Source organism: Maniola hyperantus, chromosome 12 (genome assembly GCF_902806685.2).
Source record: "Maniola hyperantus chromosome 12, iAphHyp1.2, whole genome shotgun sequence".
Lineage (NCBI taxonomy): Eukaryota > Metazoa > Arthropoda > Insecta > Lepidoptera > Nymphalidae > Maniola > Maniola hyperantus.
The window spans coordinates 8,285,927-8,305,912 of NC_048547.1; the positions used below are offsets into that span (position 1 = coordinate 8,285,927).

At 39.7% G+C, this 19,986-nt stretch overlaps 1 protein-coding gene across 3 annotated transcripts in view; it reads right to left on the reverse strand.

Annotated features, from left to right (window-relative positions):
* Vps13 (vacuolar protein sorting 13C) overlaps positions 1 to 19,986 on the reverse strand; it is a 57,083-nt gene that overhangs the window by 14,980 nt on the left and 22,117 nt on the right. The window contains exons 23-48 of one of the 3 annotated variants that reach the window (XM_069502085.1): positions 19,639 to 19,878; positions 18,090 to 18,311; positions 16,855 to 17,130; positions 16,238 to 16,404; positions 15,845 to 15,984; positions 14,892 to 15,058; positions 14,376 to 14,519; positions 14,059 to 14,281; positions 13,172 to 13,318; positions 12,216 to 12,409; positions 11,295 to 11,432; positions 10,783 to 10,935; positions 10,180 to 10,266; positions 9,298 to 9,428; positions 8,807 to 8,915; positions 8,154 to 8,351; positions 7,794 to 7,950; positions 7,383 to 7,501; positions 6,687 to 6,911; positions 6,375 to 6,590; positions 4,471 to 4,524; positions 2,620 to 2,823; positions 2,194 to 2,331; positions 1,174 to 1,320; positions 495 to 643; positions 3 to 134 (exon numbers count right to left, since the gene is read on the reverse strand). In XM_069502085.1, coding sequence (XP_069358186.1) covers positions 3 to 134; positions 495 to 643; positions 1,174 to 1,320; positions 2,194 to 2,331; positions 2,620 to 2,823; positions 4,471 to 4,524; positions 6,375 to 6,590; positions 6,687 to 6,911; positions 7,383 to 7,501; positions 7,794 to 7,950; positions 8,154 to 8,351; positions 8,807 to 8,915; positions 9,298 to 9,428; positions 10,180 to 10,266; positions 10,783 to 10,935; positions 11,295 to 11,432; positions 12,216 to 12,409; positions 13,172 to 13,318; positions 14,059 to 14,281; positions 14,376 to 14,519; positions 14,892 to 15,058; positions 15,845 to 15,984; positions 16,238 to 16,404; positions 16,855 to 17,130; positions 18,090 to 18,311; positions 19,639 to 19,878 — 4,277 coding nt within the window. Of the gene's footprint in view, positions 1 to 2; positions 135 to 494; positions 644 to 1,173; positions 1,321 to 2,193; positions 2,332 to 2,619; positions 2,824 to 4,470; positions 4,525 to 4,897; positions 4,940 to 6,374; positions 6,591 to 6,686; positions 6,912 to 7,382; positions 7,502 to 7,793; positions 7,951 to 8,153; positions 8,352 to 8,806; positions 8,916 to 9,297; positions 9,429 to 10,179; positions 10,267 to 10,782; positions 10,936 to 11,294; positions 11,433 to 12,215; positions 12,410 to 13,171; positions 13,319 to 14,058; positions 14,282 to 14,375; positions 14,520 to 14,891; positions 15,059 to 15,844; positions 15,985 to 16,237; positions 16,405 to 16,854; positions 17,131 to 18,089; positions 18,312 to 19,638; positions 19,879 to 19,986 lie in introns of all 3 variants that reach the window. The other 2 variants (XM_034974314.2, XM_034974315.2) reach the window with 2 other exon arrangements.

The window sequence follows — 19,986 nt, forward strand, 5'->3', positions numbered from 1 at the left end:
ACATAAAATCTCCGATACCATCTTTTCTTAAGTCATTTTCAATCTCTTTTCGTTTGTGTCCCTCAAACAAAAGTATTCGTGGACCCGCAGGATTTTCCCACGTGTACAACATTTGGTTCATTGAAGGCAATTTTCTGTAAAATAAAATGGCATGAAATAACAGGCTGAAAACAACAGGATTCTTATAAAAAAAGTACCATAATCGGGTTTTGACGCGAAACAAATAACCGGTTAAGTGGGAGTCAGGCGCGCTCACATATGGTTTGCCATCTCGTCTTGTCGCGAGCCTGTCGTGTAATTTGAAATTTGGAAACTGAACGGTAGTTTGAGCTGTGCGTTGATAGATCAGTCAGTCAGTCAGCTTTTCCTTATATATTAATAATTTAATTATTATTATTTGTAATTATTATTTATATTATATTATTCCTTATATATTCCTTATATATATATAAGGAATATATAGATAGCGAATTTTCACGCTAATGGATACGTACCGGACGTTAACGTTTTCTTTCTCGTAAACGGTGATGCTATGCTGCGTGTAGTTGACGAGCAGCGCCGGCGCGTGCCCGTCGCGGTACTGGCGCACCGTCACGTATGTGCCGCCTTCGCTCAGCTGCACCTCCACGTGCAGGCCGCCATACTGCGGACATACCAAATGGTCAGATCGAAACATGTTTTTTTTTAATTTATTTTATTCATTATAGGTGAACGCTTGACCACAATCGCACCTGATGGAAAGTGATGATGTGGCCTAAGATGGGACGCGTTTACCTAGAAGATGCCTATTCACCAGTTTACTCTTTTAAATTTATTAATGTGTGAAATGTATCTTAGCAATCAAGATAAAGGACACTACTATAAAAGATTCTGACACAGTTCAAACAGTGACATCGCATTAGGTACTGGATGAATTTCTCAAAATGATATAGGCGGTAAGTGAAATAATTGCAATCAATACCGGAACTATGTCAGTGATATAACTATTACTCTGAGCAATTGTTCTAGTGATGGAAGCTCCGGAGTAGCTCATACTTTAAAAGTATTTTACATAAATGTGTCGTATGACACAATTATGTAAATAAATATTTTTTCTTTCTTTTAGGGATACGAATAAATGAGGTCTGGAATATATAAACGAACGTTAATCAATCAAAAACATAAGCATCTTACCTCGTTATTAAGCTTCAGGCAAACGGAATGTTGCTCGGTGTAGAGAAAGGGTGCTGCTATTTCTGTGGAGCCGGACACTCTTAGCAGCAATAATTTGTCCTCCTTTTCGACCACAGGCCATAGTGGTGCACTTGAGTTTTGCTGCACCTAAACAGTACAAAATGATTAAATTGCAATGTCTCAAAAATTAAGCCTTCTGATTCATTTCTAGTTCGAACCGCTCGGCGGGGTGATCACGTAAAACGTTGCAGTAGCGACAGCAACGCGACAGCAGTAGCAATGCGACAGTTCATTTGCTGTCTCTCTTCTTATTTTGCTTTGTGGTATTGCTATGACTCTCTAGCCGCTGTTACGTGTGACGTTTGACAGCAATGATCGCGAGATTTACACCTGTCGGAAGCCTGTCGCGACATACGTAATCACCCCGCGGATATGGAACGCCCTTCCGGTATCAGTTTTCCTCTTCATTTTTAATATGTGTAGCTTCAGTCATGAATGGATAGGCATCTTCTAGGCAAGCGCGCTCCATCATAGGCAGCATTATCATGTACGGGAGCGAGGTGCAGGCTTGACCGTACCAAAGGGGAGATCTCCCACCGAGCGGTTGGTTGTGCTCGGTAGCGCCAGCTGGGCCGACGGTTGTATCTTGAAACTTCCATCCTATATAGTCCTCTGTTAGTGCGAGTACTGTCGGCGGTACATTTGTTCGGGACTACGTCATCGATTGAACAGCGCCATCTAGTTTGTACTGTGGCAACCGCCACAATCACTTGCCACCAGCCCCCCAATTGTGTAAGAATAACCATTTCATGGCTATCGCAATCGTCAAGAATTCTGCCCTTTGATTGGCTGTGAAAAATGTAGACAGCGAATCAACCAATCAAAGGGCAGAATTTCTTGACGATTGCGATAGCCATGAAATGGTTATTCTTACACAATTGGGGGCCAGGTCTGTTTGCAGCCAAGCGCTAGTCTATGAATTTAAAAAAAGCCTGTTAAAAATGAAAAAATATACCTTACCTCTTGCCAAGGATCTGCAGATCTGTTAAACTCTTGGTACTGAATCGGGAATGGGCATTCATTAATGATGAGGAAGAACGGCGTAAATATAACCATCTTCGTCAAACTGTTGAACGTCAGTTGATTCGTCACTGCCACCTAAAAATAAATATTGCATGACTGTTATTGTGATAACGTCTCAAAACGAAATTAATATAATAACTAGCTTATGCTCGCAACTTTGTTCGCGTGGACCACACAAATTTCGAACCCCTATTGAGTTTTCAAAAATTCCCTCTTAGCGGATGCCTACGTCATAATAGCTATCTGCATGCCAAATTTCAGCCCGATCCGTCCAGTAGTTTGAGCTGTGCGTTGATAGATCAGTCAGCCAGTCAGTCCTTTTATATATTTAAAAGAAGAAGATAATATAATTTCTGGTATAACCTGATAAGTCCTCCCCTCATTCTTGCACGTGACGACTCCTGAACTTCCGGGAACGTCCAATGAGAACTTATCCGACCATTCTCCGAATTCGACTCTGATTGCAGCCTTCTTCTTACCGAAGAAATTCTTTGCGCGGAATGAGAACAGTATCGGTTCCTTGTAGTCTTTCGGGTGGAAGATAACGTTGCCGGTTTCGTCAACATTCTATAATTCAATCAAATACATTATTTTTTATAACACATCAACAGTATATAGAAATTATATGGAAAACTAGATGATGCCCAGACTTCATCCGCGTGGATTTTAGTTTTTTTTAATCCCGTGAGAACTCTTTGATTTACCGGGACCAAATGTCAAAATCAGTTAAACGGATGGGCCGTGGAAAGGTAGCAAACAGTCAAACAACTTTCGCATTTATAATACTAGACGGTACCCGTGAATTGGTCCGCGTGGGTTTAGGTTTTTGAAATCCCGTGACTTTCCTTCGCCTATGTCCTTCCCCGGGATGCCTACCTCTTTAAGAAATTTCATCAAAATCGGTTTAACAGATAGGCCGTGAAAAGCTAGCAGACAGGGACACACTTTCACATTTATAATATTAGTATATTAGTGTGGAAGTATCAATTATATTGATAGGTTGTTTTTAAAAGTGCTAGGTACATTAAATACATTAAATATTTAACTTGGTGACCTTTAATTAATACATTATGGTGATCTACATACCATTCTGCCCTCCAATGGTGTAAGAAAAGCGTATTGATCATTATCGTAATCGTCAAAAAATTCTGCCCCTCGATTGGCTGTGAAAAATGTAAACAGCGAGTCAACCAATCAAAGGGCTGAATTTTTTGACGATTACGATAACGATGAATACGTTTTTCTTACACAAACGGGGGGCTGATCATATGGTATATTTTAAAATACATTTTAAGTAACAGCTAAAACATATAACCCTTATAAGCCACAAGCAAAGAAACAGCGCCTATCACCTCACTGTTACGGCAAATTTAACTTTTAGAAAATGAATTTTAGAATCTTGATATCTCTTAAATTTAAAATAGGTACATATTGATCTCGCTCTAGACAAAGAAATGTATGACATTTTCAACCTTGTCTAAAGAATAAGCTCCCAACATAACAAAATACCTTCTATATACATGCATCACGTGCAGTTACATACAAATGATTGAAATATAATATGATGTGTTAACAAAGCTTTTCGGATTTTCAGGAAGATCGCGGCTCCGGAAGCATGCCCCTAATATTGACAACAAAATAACATCGCCACAATTTATTGTAACCCATAGACCTCGCTTATTATGCCCAACATAAACATTTCTGTGCATAAGGCTTCCTGTACATGAAACCGAAGCCGCATCGTCACCGGATCGCAACTGAATGTAAACAAATAAAAATAGCGGCGGCGTCGTTGCCGCCCTACCACCGCACGCCCTACGCCGCTTGTTGTGTATATATACGCGATTAGTATCACGAGAGGTTAGAAAATATTGATTATGAATTACTGATTAATTTAGTGCAAGAAAGGGAGGTGTTGTGGGATAAAACTACTAAAATCTATAAAGATAATAGGAAAAACGGACGCCTTTACAATTCCGAGTCCGACTGTGCTATGTGATCGGCGCTTACTATATCCATGTAATAAAATCGTGGCAGCGCGGCGGTACGGCCGGCGCCAGTAAGACTCATATGCGATATTTTTTGTTTACATTAATTTGCAGTCCGGCACCACCGGTGCCGTTTTGGCTTCATGTACAGGAAGCTTATACCCGATTCTAATAATTACATCTTCCCTTCATCTGTGTACTAATATAATTGTATGTTTGCACTCACCGCCAAACACGAAGTATGGCATCTAATAAATTTACTGCAACGAGAATGTTTTATCTGCAATGATATATGGGTACACTAATATAAATGCTAAGATGCCGATATCCTGAGTCTAAATTACCCAAACTAGAATATGATACAATATAGGATCCTGCTGGCTACTGATGTACATTTGGATTATTTTAAACTAAGCTTATATATTAACTATGTTAAAGTAAATGAGTTGAGGGTGATGATGCGCCAGAAACAAATAAATTCGAAACCAAAAAAAAAATCTGCAACAAATAATGCAGTAAGTATTTCGAATGGTTCTCAAATTTTAGTTTTATAAGCCAATTAGTTTATACAGAAAATTAATAGAAAGAATGCCGGCCAAAAAATAAAAGGCACTAGTTAGTGTATCTAAACGTGATATCCATCGCAAAGGTACCTTGTTGGGTGTACTGGAATCTTTTTCTGGTTTCTTTGATTTCTGCAAGCATGTTATGCCGTTTGAATTCAAAGGACTAAAATATATGAAGAACCACAATAATCCATACCATCATAAAAAAGAGCTATTTAACAAACAGCATAGAATATACAACCTGTAGCAATTTCAAATGAAATCCTAAATATAAACTAATTAAGTTTTCTATTGTATAATCTATAAAAAAATGGTATAAAACTTTTTGATGGTATAGAACGAGGTATTATTTATGACTGAGCGGCCATACCAGTACAGTATCAGCAGTTGATCATAATGTACAAGGACCACTTGAGCAGTCGCTCAAGCAGTCTCATGTATGACAGGGAAGAAGATTGCAGTTTACTTTCCAGACACAGCCTGAAACGGTCCGTCACACAAGTACGCTGGAAGAGGTGTGCCATACAAAATGACTGTTATTTTTTATGCCGATTCGAATCGCTTCACCAAGCGTACCAAGACTTTAAATTGACACTCTTTGTGTTCAATGATCTTCGTGTTGACATTTAGTTCCGAGTACGCTCACACTACACACGACGTTCGCTGCTGCCTGCTGCTATCAACGCCAAAATGGCAAAAATCAATTCATAACAGGTCGATAATCGCAAGTCCAGCGTGCTTGTATTAGTAGAGGTCAGTGGACGGTCATAAATGCTGCATATGTATGGCCACTCATAATCGCAGAAAAACTAAAAATGAACTTTCGATCCCCCATTACTCATTAGTCACTTTTTTCTATAATATAATGAGTTCAATATTGTTATAAGTATACCCTTTATCACACAACATAACAATTATTACAACCTTTAAATACATATTGCACCTTGAGTTATTTCGTTATTTATTTGCAAAGACTTCTATAGACTGGTAACAGGCTGTCAGTATGTTCGTAAGTGTCGTTTTACCCAAAGGTACGTAAACGCCGCGTATACGTAGTATCTCTGTAGACGTATCTATGCAAACGCCACCAGAGTACGAACTTGTCCAACCACTTTTTAAAACTCGAATATACAAGCTTTGTCTATCTGGAGTGTTATAATATTTTTGTTTATCTGTAAAAAAAGGCTAATCGACACTTTCTATAGAGTTGGTACGATAACTAAAGCAAGTTGGCGAAGAAGGATAGACTTAATGGGACTTAATTTTTTGATATTTTTTCTTTCCTCAGACACATAGGGTTTCCGAGATGTTATATTTTAAAGAAACCATGAAAATTGAAAACTATATACAAATATTAATACTTTCTGTTTATACATTATCTGAAAATTGCAATTTTATTCAGAAAAAAAAAGCATTTTCGACATAGTATAAATGATTTCTATACCTAATTAATACATTAACAAGACCCTATACATAAGATTTAATTTAACGTGAAACAAAGTGTTGCTTGGTAACAAAACTGTGGTCCTTTATGAAAGTTAATACAAGTGAAGTGTGGACTTACCCTGTAGCAGAGCGTAAACCCGGTCTTGTTAAGCATCCAGAATGGACAGTAAAGGGACAGCATCTGTGTGCCCTCCATGTCCGCACTGTGCATGCCCAGCTCTAGCGTCATCAAGGACGGGCTGTCGTGCGACTCGAACGACCACACTGACAGTTCTTCGAGTTCATCCGGCAGGTTCTTGGTGCATACCCAGCATTTGTCCAGGTAATTCTGAACCTATATATACAAATAGGGCAATGTATTATAATTTGCTGATATACTGAAATAGGTTCTCCTGGACGTGACATTATTGAGGGAGCCCGGAGATCTTACCATGATGACTATCGAAGCTCTATTGGGCGACAGATGTGACAGATGGAACATCTCTCCCGGCTCGAAGACTTGCGTCCGTCGCAGGCCCAGTTGAGACACGATGACGGGCACCGGTAAGCAGTTCTGTAGTTTTACGGCCGGCTTCAGAACTATGTCGTAGCAGGAAGAGGCAAATGTGTGCCGATTCGAATGCTCGAAGAAAACTTGCTCCATCGTACCTACTGCCTGAAACAAAAAAACAAGTTATAAAAAGAATACATTGAGGCTGATTATGATGTGATCTCGAAATTAGAATGACAGGTCTAAACGATAAATATGTTGCTATCCTTTTTATTATGCTCTCTACAGATATCTTCTGTGGACAAGATTAATTTAAATTTAGAGGTTTTTGTACTCCACATCGGTCAGAAATGATTTATTCTTATGAAATCATTCGATATTCTTGAATGCTTAAAAAGCACCAACCGACCCGCGCGTCTGTTTAATCGTTCTAACTGAATACGAAGTAAAAAGGCTAATGGATATTATGCTAGTATATTGGTGACTTCATACAGGTACATATGAAATTTATGGCCTAGATTACTTAGCTTTCTAATGATGAAAGAATTATTAAAATCGGTCCAGTAGTTTCAGAGATTGTCAATTACAAACAAAGAAACAAATTTTTCTTCTTCATAATATTAAGTACACATTTACCCTGAGGTAGAACTTCTCTCCACTATTTTTGTCCTTTGAATCACATTGCAGCAATTTGGACAACTTCACTTCTTGTTGTAGTTCACGCCATACAAATGGAGACACTGACACTGTGAACCCTGTGAAAAAATATAGTTTAGGTCTCAATAGCTTATTAATTAATTAACTATCGTTTTTTCACTAAGCACTAGTCTACCGTAGACCTAGATTTAGATAGACGAAGACCTTGCTAACATTATGAAAAAAACCAATTACAAGTCACACATCTTTACCACTTCTTTGGCTTTCTTGAAGTGTGTTGCGTATAGTTTTAACCACATATTTTCAGATTTTTCTTCAGTATGTGGCCGTATTAAATCGAAAAATAAGCTCAAAAAGGCCAGATCCGTAAATCTATTTACAAAAAAGTACCTTCGACAGAGAAAAATATCTCCGCAGTAGGAGTGTGCACAGCTTGCAGCGGCAGCCGGAGGATGTCCCCCGGCGCCACGTCGCCCAGCAGCCGCACCTCGTTGCCGCTCAACGTCATGTAGTATACCGACACCGCCACCGACAGCGTGTTTGAGACCTGTTTACATTGACTTTATTAAAATACATTGTTATTTCAGGCGTCCTACCAGTAATGACCCACTGTGCTGAAACGTGGACACTAACATCGAGGCTAGTCTACGGACGCTCCAAGTCGCTCAGCGTACTATGGAAAGAGCTTTGCTCGGAATTCATTGATTCAGACTGCGGCGTGGGAGACGTTCGCCTGCCGAACTGCGTTACCTGAACGATGCTCCTAAGGTATATGTGCAGGGCCGCGTCGTGCATGACGACGTCGGAGATGAGGCCGCGTGGCTCCACGGCGGCGGCGTGCGAGATGTTCTTGGAGCGCGAGTCGGCCGTGAGGCGCCGGCCTATCTGGAAGTAGCGCTTGTCCGCACGCTCGACGGGGATCGTGATTTCTTCGTCCATTTCCATGATCTGTGTTGATAAAAATCCCATAAACATTTCACACGCTTAGTTCCATACTTGAAGAAAATGTGGAATACATTTTTATCTCGTCGTCTAAATACGCTACCGAGCCTCGCGCCGCTTGCGTCCAGTAGCTCCCTGCAACTCATTTGATGTCGTCTGCCTGTTAAACGAGATTATAACTGCCTATGTCGAGTTTATTTAAAGCCAAAAGTAGAGTATCGAAACGTGTCCTAGTTTTGAGGAGTTTCTTAACTGCCGACTGTTACTACCTACTGAGCCTCATACATTTTAGTATTTGGGTGGTGAAGTATCAACTTCTGCAAAAAAATCTAAGTTTGTTGTGTTAAGAATGCCACAATGTTTACCAGTGGTTTAGAGATGGTGACCTTATAAAATAAAATTCATTGGAACTCTAGATTATGAAGGCTAATGTAAACCAAAGTAATAAATAATATTTATACCTTAACATTTAGTTTGAGGGGTGGTGGAGGTTCATTTAGCTTCATGATGTTAAGTCCGCCGTGCTTCAGTTGCAAGGGAACAGATGCGCTAGGCTCTAATACGACTTCTCTGCAAAAAAACTCATATTTTTTAAACAAATTATTTCAAATTCAATAATATAGTTTCAGTACCCCTATTGCGAGTTTCTGGTTTCGAAAACTGAATTCCATATCGAGTTTTTCTTTATATCTAGCGAAATTTGGTAAAATAAAAATCACTAGTAAAGTAAAGTAAAGTAAAATATTCTTTATTGTACACCAAACCCAAAACAATAGAAATATAACAAAGATGTTTGCAAGTAAGATGTAGAAGTATGTACGGCATTAAAATTAAGCAAACTTGAGTCCATTTTAATCTTACGTTATATAATTAGAATATCTCGATAAAGTCAAAGTTTTCGAGATGTGTAAACTCGTACTAGGGATAGGGATAGGGGTTCAGTATCACATACTTGAAATCGGAGTCAATATCATCAGTGACGAAGACGGAGAAATCTTTGTTATTCACCAACGACAGCTTGACCGTAAGCCCGGTACAGTTGTGAAACACATACGGCGCACCCAAAAATTTTTTACCAGGTTTCTGAAAGCGATATAACAAAATTTAGTAGCTAAATGAATTAACAGAATAAAATAATGTAAAGCCGGATCCAGATCTATGTTCGAATCATTTGCCGATCCGATCACCGGATCCATATCACCGTAATATCTATCATTCGTAAATTCGTAATACCGTATCAAATTTCGTATTTTATTGTGGACAGGTTTCAGCTTACTCCATATCATAAAATAATATTATGAATTCGATACGTGTTCAAGATATCAGGATCACGTATCAAATTGTCTAATTCTGTGTCAGCTTATAGCTTAGCTGTATCTCCTTTTATGATCGGATAAAAACCATAGAGTAAAGGTGAGTTGCTCTAATGTCCTATATAAAATAGTTGATTGGACAAGGCCTAAGCGTCGAGCTTACTGCCAACGGACTAGACATCAGGTTCTGTGTTCCGGCTTTCGTTGGCGCAACTGACCAGCCATCGGAAGGATTACTTTTCTTTTTTCGTCGTAACATTCTTGGCAGAATGGTCGTAGTCATCACGAAATGACGTTTTTGGGGGCAGATGTTATGCGCCTCACGAGCATTCATCACTTCTCCATGCTGGCCGAAAGTATGGTACACTCGTGCACAGTACTGCCCACAGCGGACTTAATTACGAAACGGTACATCGTATCGATAGCTTACAGGGAACACGAAATGCGGAATTTTGAACTCAAAGCTCTAGCCCACTAACATGTGCGATCGAAGCCTAAAGTAATATTAGAGTTTTCCTTACACTATCCTCTATCTTCGACTTTGATAGGACCGACGTGTCAGTGTCCCCAACAGCGGCCGAGAAAAAGTTGCCCAATTGAGTCAATACCTGGAAAAATATGCTTATGAAACCGTGAACATTACGAAAACTTTCAAATGATAATACTCCCTCTAGTTGTGCTCTATACTAGACTGAGATCTATAGAGCGTAATCTGACTTTGCTCATACTCAAGACAGAGTTAAAACGAGACGGATTTATGAGAGAGACATGGCTCTGTTTCGTTTTAAAGTCGGTGCAAAGTCAAAGTTACTCTATGGAACTTAGACTAAGTTTGTTAATTGAGGAACACGACAGAATGATTATAGAGTCCAAATGACTCGGTCAATTACATACATGTAAATTATTATCAAGTACAACAAAGTACTTCTACAGGTCGATGACCACAAGCTGGCACATTCACTGTCACAGTATTCACACAAATACAATTTTATTATACAGAAAGGTCTAACAAAATCGATTTATGTTATTTTAATGGGGGTTGCGCTCAAGCCGTTTTCGTGACTTTTTAAGAATTTATACTTGCAGTAATTCAAAACGTCTTATAATGAATCGGTACGCTTTACCTCCATCCCACTGCGAGTGATCGTGATCTCCAATGTTTCGCTACTAGAGACTGTGATGCTCTTGCTGGCCTGGCGCTGCGCCACGGCTTGTAAGTTGTTTGCGTCGTCCGAAGTATCGATAGAGAGCTGGTTCTCTTGTGGACGCATAACCACCTGCACAATACATTTCGCACCCTTAAAATTACTTGTTTCAGGCCAAACATAAAGGTAACTCAGAAGGTACAGGTTTAGAGATAAGCATTTCCAATGTAACTTAATTTATTATTACTTTGTTACTACAATTTTGGTACATGAAAAATAAATAAATAAATACATCTATACGTTTGTAGTAAAAATTATCAATGTTCACTACTATTAATTATTTTGGATCTTCCTAGTTATAAGTCCCGCAAATTGCTAATGCGCGAGGCCGCCATTTTAGTGACGTCAGCAGCGTCAATTTGCGGGACTTATAACTCTAGTTAGTTAGTCAAAGTAAACTCTAGAAATGAGCATATTTCATCTAATCTTACCTCCATTTTGAGTTCCCAGGGTACATGTATGTACTGGGAGTCTTTCAGTACCTCTACTGGCTCTATGAGAGGCTCCCACATAGCGCGTCCGATGTTGTAGTATGACACTTGCATTGCCCACGTAGATTCCATAAACAACTGTTAATAACAAATTATACATTTAATAAAAAAACGTACGACTGCAGCGTCCTTTTGTAGTCTTACTGTTAAACATGCCTTTTTCTGAGCTGAAAATACAATATATAAATGAATAGGAGTGAAGTAACGTCATGCCTAAGCCAGGCTAATTATCTTCTAAATATATAAAAGGAAAAGGTGACTGACTGACTGATCTACGAGTATCACTTCAAACTACTGGACGGATCGGACGGGTTGAAATTTGGCATGCTGATAGCTATTATGACGTAGGCATTCGCTAAGAAAGGGTTTTTGAAAATTCTACTCCTAAGGGGGTGAAATAAGGGTTTGAAATTTGTGTAGTCCACGCGGACAAGACGCGGAGATAAGCTAGTACAAAATAAAAATAAAGTAATGCTAGCCTAGTTAGGTTCGACCACAGGCGATAAAAGTTAGAGGTGCCTACCTCTTCGAAGTTATCTCCGATTTAATAAATTAAATATCACTGCTTTAACCTGCACCTGCACGCGTGAGAGTTTTTCATAATGTTCTCAAAGGTATGTAGTGTTCCAACTTCCAATACGCACTTGGCCAGCGTGATAGACTATGGCCAAACCCTTCTAATTTTGACAGGTTGTTGGCGATAAGTTGTTATTGTTGTCTTGATGCTGATGATGATGATGATGATGATGATGATGATGATGATGATGATGATGATGATGATGATGATGATGATGAATATGATGATGATGATGATGATGATGATGATGATAAAAATAAAAAGGCATACTAAATTTTACTTACATCAGAACTCCAGTCCTTAACTTGGCCAGTCAATGAAGCTTGCATCACAAGTACTGGAATTGTTTCGTTACCGATCTCCATTTCTAGTGCCAAAACTATCGATGGGCTCGACATAAGGCATATCTCTCCCACTGGTGGTTTGACTACCTCTTGACTAGGAGTTTCTTCTAAATCGAGAGCTTCAACGGCTTCCTCTAAACACACATAACATGTAGTGGTTAATAATAAAAACAATACCCGGCTGAATATGTTGTGAGCTTCTTCTCAGAACAGGGCGCATTTGGAACCCTCGTAGCTTTAAAGTTTACCTAATTAATTATTAACACCATTTCAATCAAAAGCATCATGACAATCAAAAAGTATACAATGGTAACCAATTTTAATAAATGATTTGAATTTGAATTAAATAATTAGTTACTTCGATTTAGACCATGTAAATAATGGGGCCAATTCTCTTGTACACAATCTCTAAACTAAACTAAATTAACAGGTCTAAATCTAGTGCTATCCTTTCCCGCAACCAACATTATGAAAGGGATAGCAATAGATTTAGACTTGTCATTTTAGTTTAGTTTAGAGATTGTGTACAAAGGAATTTGCCACAATATTATACATGTACCTACCATATCTGAGCAAAAAAAAAATGATTATTATGATTATGACTATCGTATTGGTACTCGGGCGGACAATAAGGAGAGCTATGCTTGGAGATGGAGAGTTTTTCTATGTGATTAAATCAGAAATACGTAGAACCAGAGTAATCGACAGCCCAACGGGTTGCCAAGCTGAAGTGGCAATGGGCAAGGCCTATGGTTCGAAAAACCGATAGACGTTGGAGTCGGAATACGCAGCGTTGGCAAACTAGGTAGGCAGACGACATCAAACAAGTCGCAGGGAGCAACTATATTCAGGACTACGTTAACTAACAAAATGTTAATCAAAATTAATAGTCTTACCTGTCTTTAAATACCAATACGAGGTGGGTTTAAAAGTCTTAATGTCCCACAGACGGTCGTAGAATATTGGTTTGTTCTCTTGTTCGACGCAATCTTCCTCGCTGCTTGTAACCGTCGCTAGTACGCGGTTCAATAACGCGATAATTTCTGTGTAAGTACAATAAGTATCTTTTTATAAAAGAAGTAGATATGTTGTATAGAAGCAGGCGTTACTTTGCGGAAGTCTATGATAGACAATGAACCAAAAGCCTAATTTGCTATAATCCGCGGAAACAACATTCATATATTCCGCGGATTATAGCAAATTAGGCTTTTGGTTCATTGTAGAAGTAGATATGTTACAAGCGTATCCAAATTGAAGACATCTGGGGTCACATTTGTAGGGCGCTATTTCTTCTATTCTCGTGCGTTTTTATCTTACCTAACGGCGGTTACGCACTCATCCGGTCCTCTGTGAAAATACGTTCCTTTTTGTTTTGTATGGGAGCTAATGACATAATATGTCGTAGATAATCGCTAGTATTCTCACGGATGAGGGATAGAACACGGATGACGGATGTGCAATGCGTAATCGCCGTTACTGATCACCAAGCACGAATTACATATCATGCCATGTATAATGAATGTATAATGTCATTGGTAAAATAAGAACAATTTATGCACACTCATTGTAATAAATTATGCAAATGGACTTTCTTTTTGAAAAGTTTCTACAAAAAGAAAGAAAGCAAGAAAACTTTTTGATGTACTACTAAAAATGTATGTCCTTAAATGGGTTAATCTGCTGCCAGCTGACAGCTGCGCTCCGAGTCGCCGCACCGTCCGTCACCTGGAGACGGACACTGCGCCGTCCGCTACCGAAGCATAAGTGATAACAGGTGACTTACCCGGCGACACAGTAATCTTGATGTCCGTGAGAGCGATGTCCAGATGCATGCCCTGTCCGGGAGGCTGCGAGAGCGCGAGCGACAGATGCGCGGGCGCGAGCAGGAAGCGCGGCGCGGCGGATATCTGCGCTCCGAGGCGCCGGACCGTCACCTGCAGACCGGACACTGCGCCGTCCGCTACCATACGCTCCTCTGTCTTACGCAGTTTAAGGCGCATCTCCATCTATTGGCAAGCATTATTTTAAGCAAGCTCTTTATGTACTCTTTTTTAAATAAATAATACAAAAAGAGAATTAGGATGTGATGTTGTCACTCACATTCAGAACAAGGGCATCACACTCCTTCTGCTCCAGGGACTCCACCAGTATGATGTCGGGCTGCTCGATCTTGATGTTGACAGTCATCATCGCCAGCTTGGGCTCCGCCACTGACGGCGCCGATACCACTGATACCTTCTTTTTCTACAAATTTTGTACCACAGTTACAAATCGAAAACTCTTTCTAAGCAGAAATAGTTCAAATTACAGCCCGATTTATCCAGCAGTTTGAGCTATGCGTTGATAGATCAGTCAGTCAGTTAGTCAGTTACTTTTATATAATACTTAGATTAACTGATGACTTAATTTGCGTGGATTTAGGTTTTTCAATCCCGTGGAACTCTTGCATTTTCCAGTATAAAAAATAGCCTATGTCACTCTCCAGGTCTTGAGCTAAATCCATGCTAAAAATTACATGGATCCGTTTTGCTCTGTTGCGGAGTGGTTGAAGGACATACCGCCGAAAAACGAACAAAAAGTGCATGTTTTTATAAGAAACAATGAAACAGTTCTTACGGTCACGCTGTCCGAAGACCTTTCGGCCTGTAACTTCACAGCTTTAACGTCTTCTTTGGGTTCAGAGTCTGGCGTTGCGTCGCTCAAGCCAGTTGTCATAAACTCGGCAATCTTGTTTAGGAAATCCATTGCAAGGATTAGATTGAAGCTAAATATTCTCATATCAACTGGAAGAAAACAAGTATCATTAGATTAGATTGATCACATGTTAAAAAATGCTGAATTTTTATTTAGTAGTTCCATATAAGTCACAGATTCTCGGTTGCCGTCGAGCGAATTGCCGGGCAACGGTACCCTTAGTATGAATTTGCACCTCAATAAAGTTGATAGATGAATAAAATGGACTCAAACCCCTTGCTTTTAAGTCATACATTCTTTATCGATTTCTTTTTCGCAGTTTCTGCTTGGGGCACTGGCTACATCTACAGTTGTAGTGCATCCATAATATATATCTGTATGGACGAGCTAGAACCTTAAAACAAGGAAGTTTAGGTCCAGGTCTAGGTTAATATTTTCGATACTCGTAAATACCTTTTTTTTCTCAATTTTGAATTTCAGTACAAGTATACCGTCTATCTTATTGATTTAAATAAAGATGCGTTTAAACTACCGTGAGTGAATTTCATTATAAATAATATCTGTTCCGGCTGGACTCACGTGTCTAGTCGACGTTAGCCCGACTAGTTTCGAACCCATCCGGGGTCCTTTTTCAAGGGAGTCAGTTCGCGCACGCGCCGCGGCTGTGACTGCGGGCCACTAAATGTGTTGCTCATCGCAAATCTCGAGAACAACTGAACCGATTTCGCTAATTCTTTTTTTATAATATTCCTTGAAGTACGAGGATGGTTCTTACGGAGAGAAAAATTTAAAAAATTTGAATCGACTGTTAGGCGGAACGAAGTTCGCCAGGGCAGCTAGTAATAAATATTTTTTTTTAAAAAAGTAATTCTTACCAAACGTGTCACCGTTCTTCATGGTGTAAGTAATGTCGATCATGCTGCGTATCTTTTCGGGCGTCTCCAGTACGTTCTCTACTGCTTCATTTGACACGGTACGTTTTACTTCTTGTTTGTCGCGACGCCTTTCTAAATACCTGATAATGCAAGTTATTTTATTCCTTAATCTACAGGTAAACCGTACTTTTGACGTGATGGTTGACACATAGAGCAAATATGGCAAATGCGGTGTAAAAATTTATTCTTTATACTTAAGGTATCTAACTGTGTGTTATCATAAATTAGACCAATTTGTATGCTCTTTTCACTGAGCGATTCTCTCCTCTTAGGCGTCCAAGTCAGCAAAACCATGCCAATAGTCAGATTCAAAGGTCCAAAACGTAATCTCACCTCGTTATTTTAGCTCCACGGCCTGGCCTAGTGTCATCAAGAGTGCAGTCGACCAGTAGCACTGAAGTGTGTATGGAACCGTCCGAGAACATTCGACCCTTTACTGATAGTAACGCTAGACAGAAACGGGCCAGATCCACGTCTTTTACTAACACTGAATCGTCGGACTACAACAAACAGAAATATGAATAAATTAGCTTATAGTTGTGGATATTTTTCGTTGAAAATAGAATACAAATACCACCACTAAAATTTATTAAACGTAAAGATACTAATGATATCAATATAGGCTCTTTGAACGTAGAAAATAAATCTCTAAGAAAAATTCAACAATGATCTAAATGCTCTAAAAATGTAGAAAACTACAGTGTGAAGTTAACGTTTATCATTTGCCCATAATTATTTGTTTCACTTTGGTTTATAGGTTTCTTGATTGATAAGATGGCTTCAAAAATTAACGACTATATATAGTCTGTGACAGGTCGAAATAGCAATCGGGGTATGAGGCGGAGAGACGCCCGGCACACGCGCTCGCTCGCACCGAGTTAGCGCGAGGGGTTCCCTCCCCGATTGCCATCTCGACCTGTCGCGTACTATATTATAAATAAGGTACTTACGTCACTCGTATTCATGAGGTCTATAACAAAGCTGTCCATCGTAAATGCGAACTTTATAGTGGTTCGTGGCATTTTAGATTGTTCCTTCGACGGCGTCACTACGGTAGCGGCCGACTTAGTTTGAATTCTACTCGTTTGGCTCTTCATAGTCACTTTGGAGGTTGCTTTGGACACACCTGCCTGAGATTTGGCTTCTTCCGTTTTTTTTTGACCCTCTTGAAGGTTTTGGTTCAGAATTTTCATAATACTTTTGTAATCGCTATGCCCCACGGTAATCTAATGGAATGCAAAAATACTCTTTATAAAAACTTAACGATCCTCGCAGCACGCTGTCTCACTGTTGAAGTTGGGAAAAAGAACTCTGACCTTGAACCTGCGCAGTGGGTTATTTATTGATAATTATGTTTGGTGGTATTAAATGAGAAACGACGACGGGGGTGACTGTCCCGCCGCACGATTGGTGCGTCAGTCAACCTTTCATGTACCATAATAGTACAGTACTATTGCGCATTCTTGTCCCCTCTACAGACATCAAGAGATCTTTTTACCTGACAGCATTTGTACAAAATAAATATGTAGATGTAATTTCTGAAATATGTTCCCATCCAATCCGAAATTGCCATCCAATCCAAAATTACCTAAGTCAAATTGAGTTATTTAAAAAAAAAACTAATTACAGCTGGACACAGTTAAATGACATATCGTATAGCAAAAGAAATATCCTGAAATTTTCCTGCTGCTCGATTGCGGTAGAATGACAGCTAGTGTCACGATCGCAATCACTGGGTCACTATTAGCTACAATACATTGTTGCAACAAGAATGCCGTATATTCAGCCAATTACAACTATGGCGATTGTAATATGATTGATGCAGGTTTTTCGAAATTGATCTACTGGGCTGAGTAAAATGACGTATTATCGCATAGCAAAAGAAATATCCTTAAAGCCTGGATGCGATGCTTTTGCGATGCGACATGTCATTTTATCGTAAACGGCCAGCTGTTAATTAGTTTGTTTTTATATCTGTATATTGTGTATCTGTATATTTTACTTATTGTGAGTTGGGAAATTTCAGAAAATTCGTCCTAATGAAAGTGTAAAAAGTCAAACGAACTCATAGCAATAGTTTTCATCATTCCCGATATATCCAAGTCGGATAGGCTCTCGAACCAGGAGGAGAGGCTATTGACGAAAATAGGTCCTAATTCAAGCGAAAAAAGTCAAATGAACTCACGGCAATAGTTTTCATCCTTCCCGATATGTCCAAGTCGGGTAGGCTCTCGTACCAGGAGGAGAGGCTACGCTTGACGAAAAGCTTGAAGCTCGTGGGACGCAGCAACTTGCGTTCGTGCACGGCGCCTTGGAAGTCGTTCTCGTCTGTTAGCATCACGCACGATACTTTCATGTCTTCCAGTTCGAGCGTTAGTTCGTCCACTGTTACTTTGTTATCGACGTCCTGATGGAGATAACGATGACAATGTATACGAGAAACTGACTGATTGAAATATTAATATTTATTTTATAGATACATTTTTCAGCCTGTGTTTATTTATAAGTGTCGTAGTTTGTGTTAAATTAATGTATTGTATGTGTTCCTTATAAGTAAAATGAAATTAAAATAAAATAAAATTAATGCATAGCTTTAAAGAACTACAAACTTGTCAATTTTGTATATGTTTTCTTTATAACCGGATGTTCAGAAATGACACCCGAGCGATGATGGGGCGGGTCGGGCAGAAAAGAACAAGAAAGCGGGTAGTTCGATACTTTAATTACATGACGTTAACTTTAATTACATAATGTAAGGTGTCACACACAGCACACACATTGCCGCAACAACCACTCGCTGTGCAACAACTCTCTAAAGTCCGAACCACGCTGCACGCAGCAGCGCTGCCGCAACAGTGCTGTCACCAGCTGTCACAGTCCTGTCGCGGCACTACTGGTCCCCATACAATCTCTATAAGGTTATATGACATTACATTCCGAGCTAGGCAGCAATGTTCCGCTACATTGTTGCCGCGACATTGCTGCCTAGCTCGGAAGTGCTAGTGAAAAATGAGTGCGGTGGAAAACTTGACTGTTTATTTGAGGGCCCTTATACAGTGATAAATGACGTCGGACCAAACGTAATAATTCTTAAAAATTACAAAAGTGAAGTAGTACATAAGAATAGAACTAAGCTTTTTGTTCCTAGTTTTTAAGGTATATAACCACCTGCGAGTGGAAGTAAGTAAAAAAAATGTAAATTATCTAAGTACTTTACATTTTTTTTTTCTCCTGCCCCGGTTGTAAGGTGTGGTAGCAAAGAGAATAATTATTGTAGTAGTAATAAACAGACTTCGTTTAAGGAAGGACGTGTGTATCATTTGGATTCCCTCCCCCCTCGTGGGCACACCATAAAACTACCGTGAGTGATTTCCATCATAAATAATATCTGTCCCGGCTGTACTCACGTGCTTAGTCGACGTTAGCCCGACTAGTTTCGAACCCATCCGGGGTCCTCTTTCAAGGGAGTCAGTTCGCGCACGCGCCGCGGAAAAACACTATTTTGTATTTATAATAAGGGCACTGGTTCAAAGTTGTCGCATTAATCGTAGTCCGTACCCGTTATTTACATTGTATTGAGTAACTTATTGACGTTGCATGGCGTCGAGGCTGCCTGAATTCTTCGGCACGATAAGGGGCGAGGTGATGCACACTCGCAGGGACAGTGTGGTGGAGTACTGGAACGCGTTCTGCACGTTCACTCTCAGTTATGTAGAGTAGAGGTAGATACTCACGATAGCAGGGACGTCGACGAACTTGTTGCTAAGGTTCATGCGGCCCAGGTCGAGCAGCATGGCGGTCAGGCTGCTGGAGTTCTCGGGCACGATAATGATGGGCGCGGCGAGGCGCACGCGTAGCGAGAGCTTGGTGGAGGTCTGGTACGCGTTCTGCACGTTGGCACGCGCCGCGTCCGCCGCTTGCGACGACGCTTCGATAATAGCCGCTTGCGCAGTTTGGAAATTGTTTAAGAATTCCTACAAAAAAATTATATAAAATTTGAATATATCAGAAATATAAAAATTATTTTATTTCTACCTCCATTTTAGTATTAGGTGATAATTAAGTACACAGATATAGTAAAC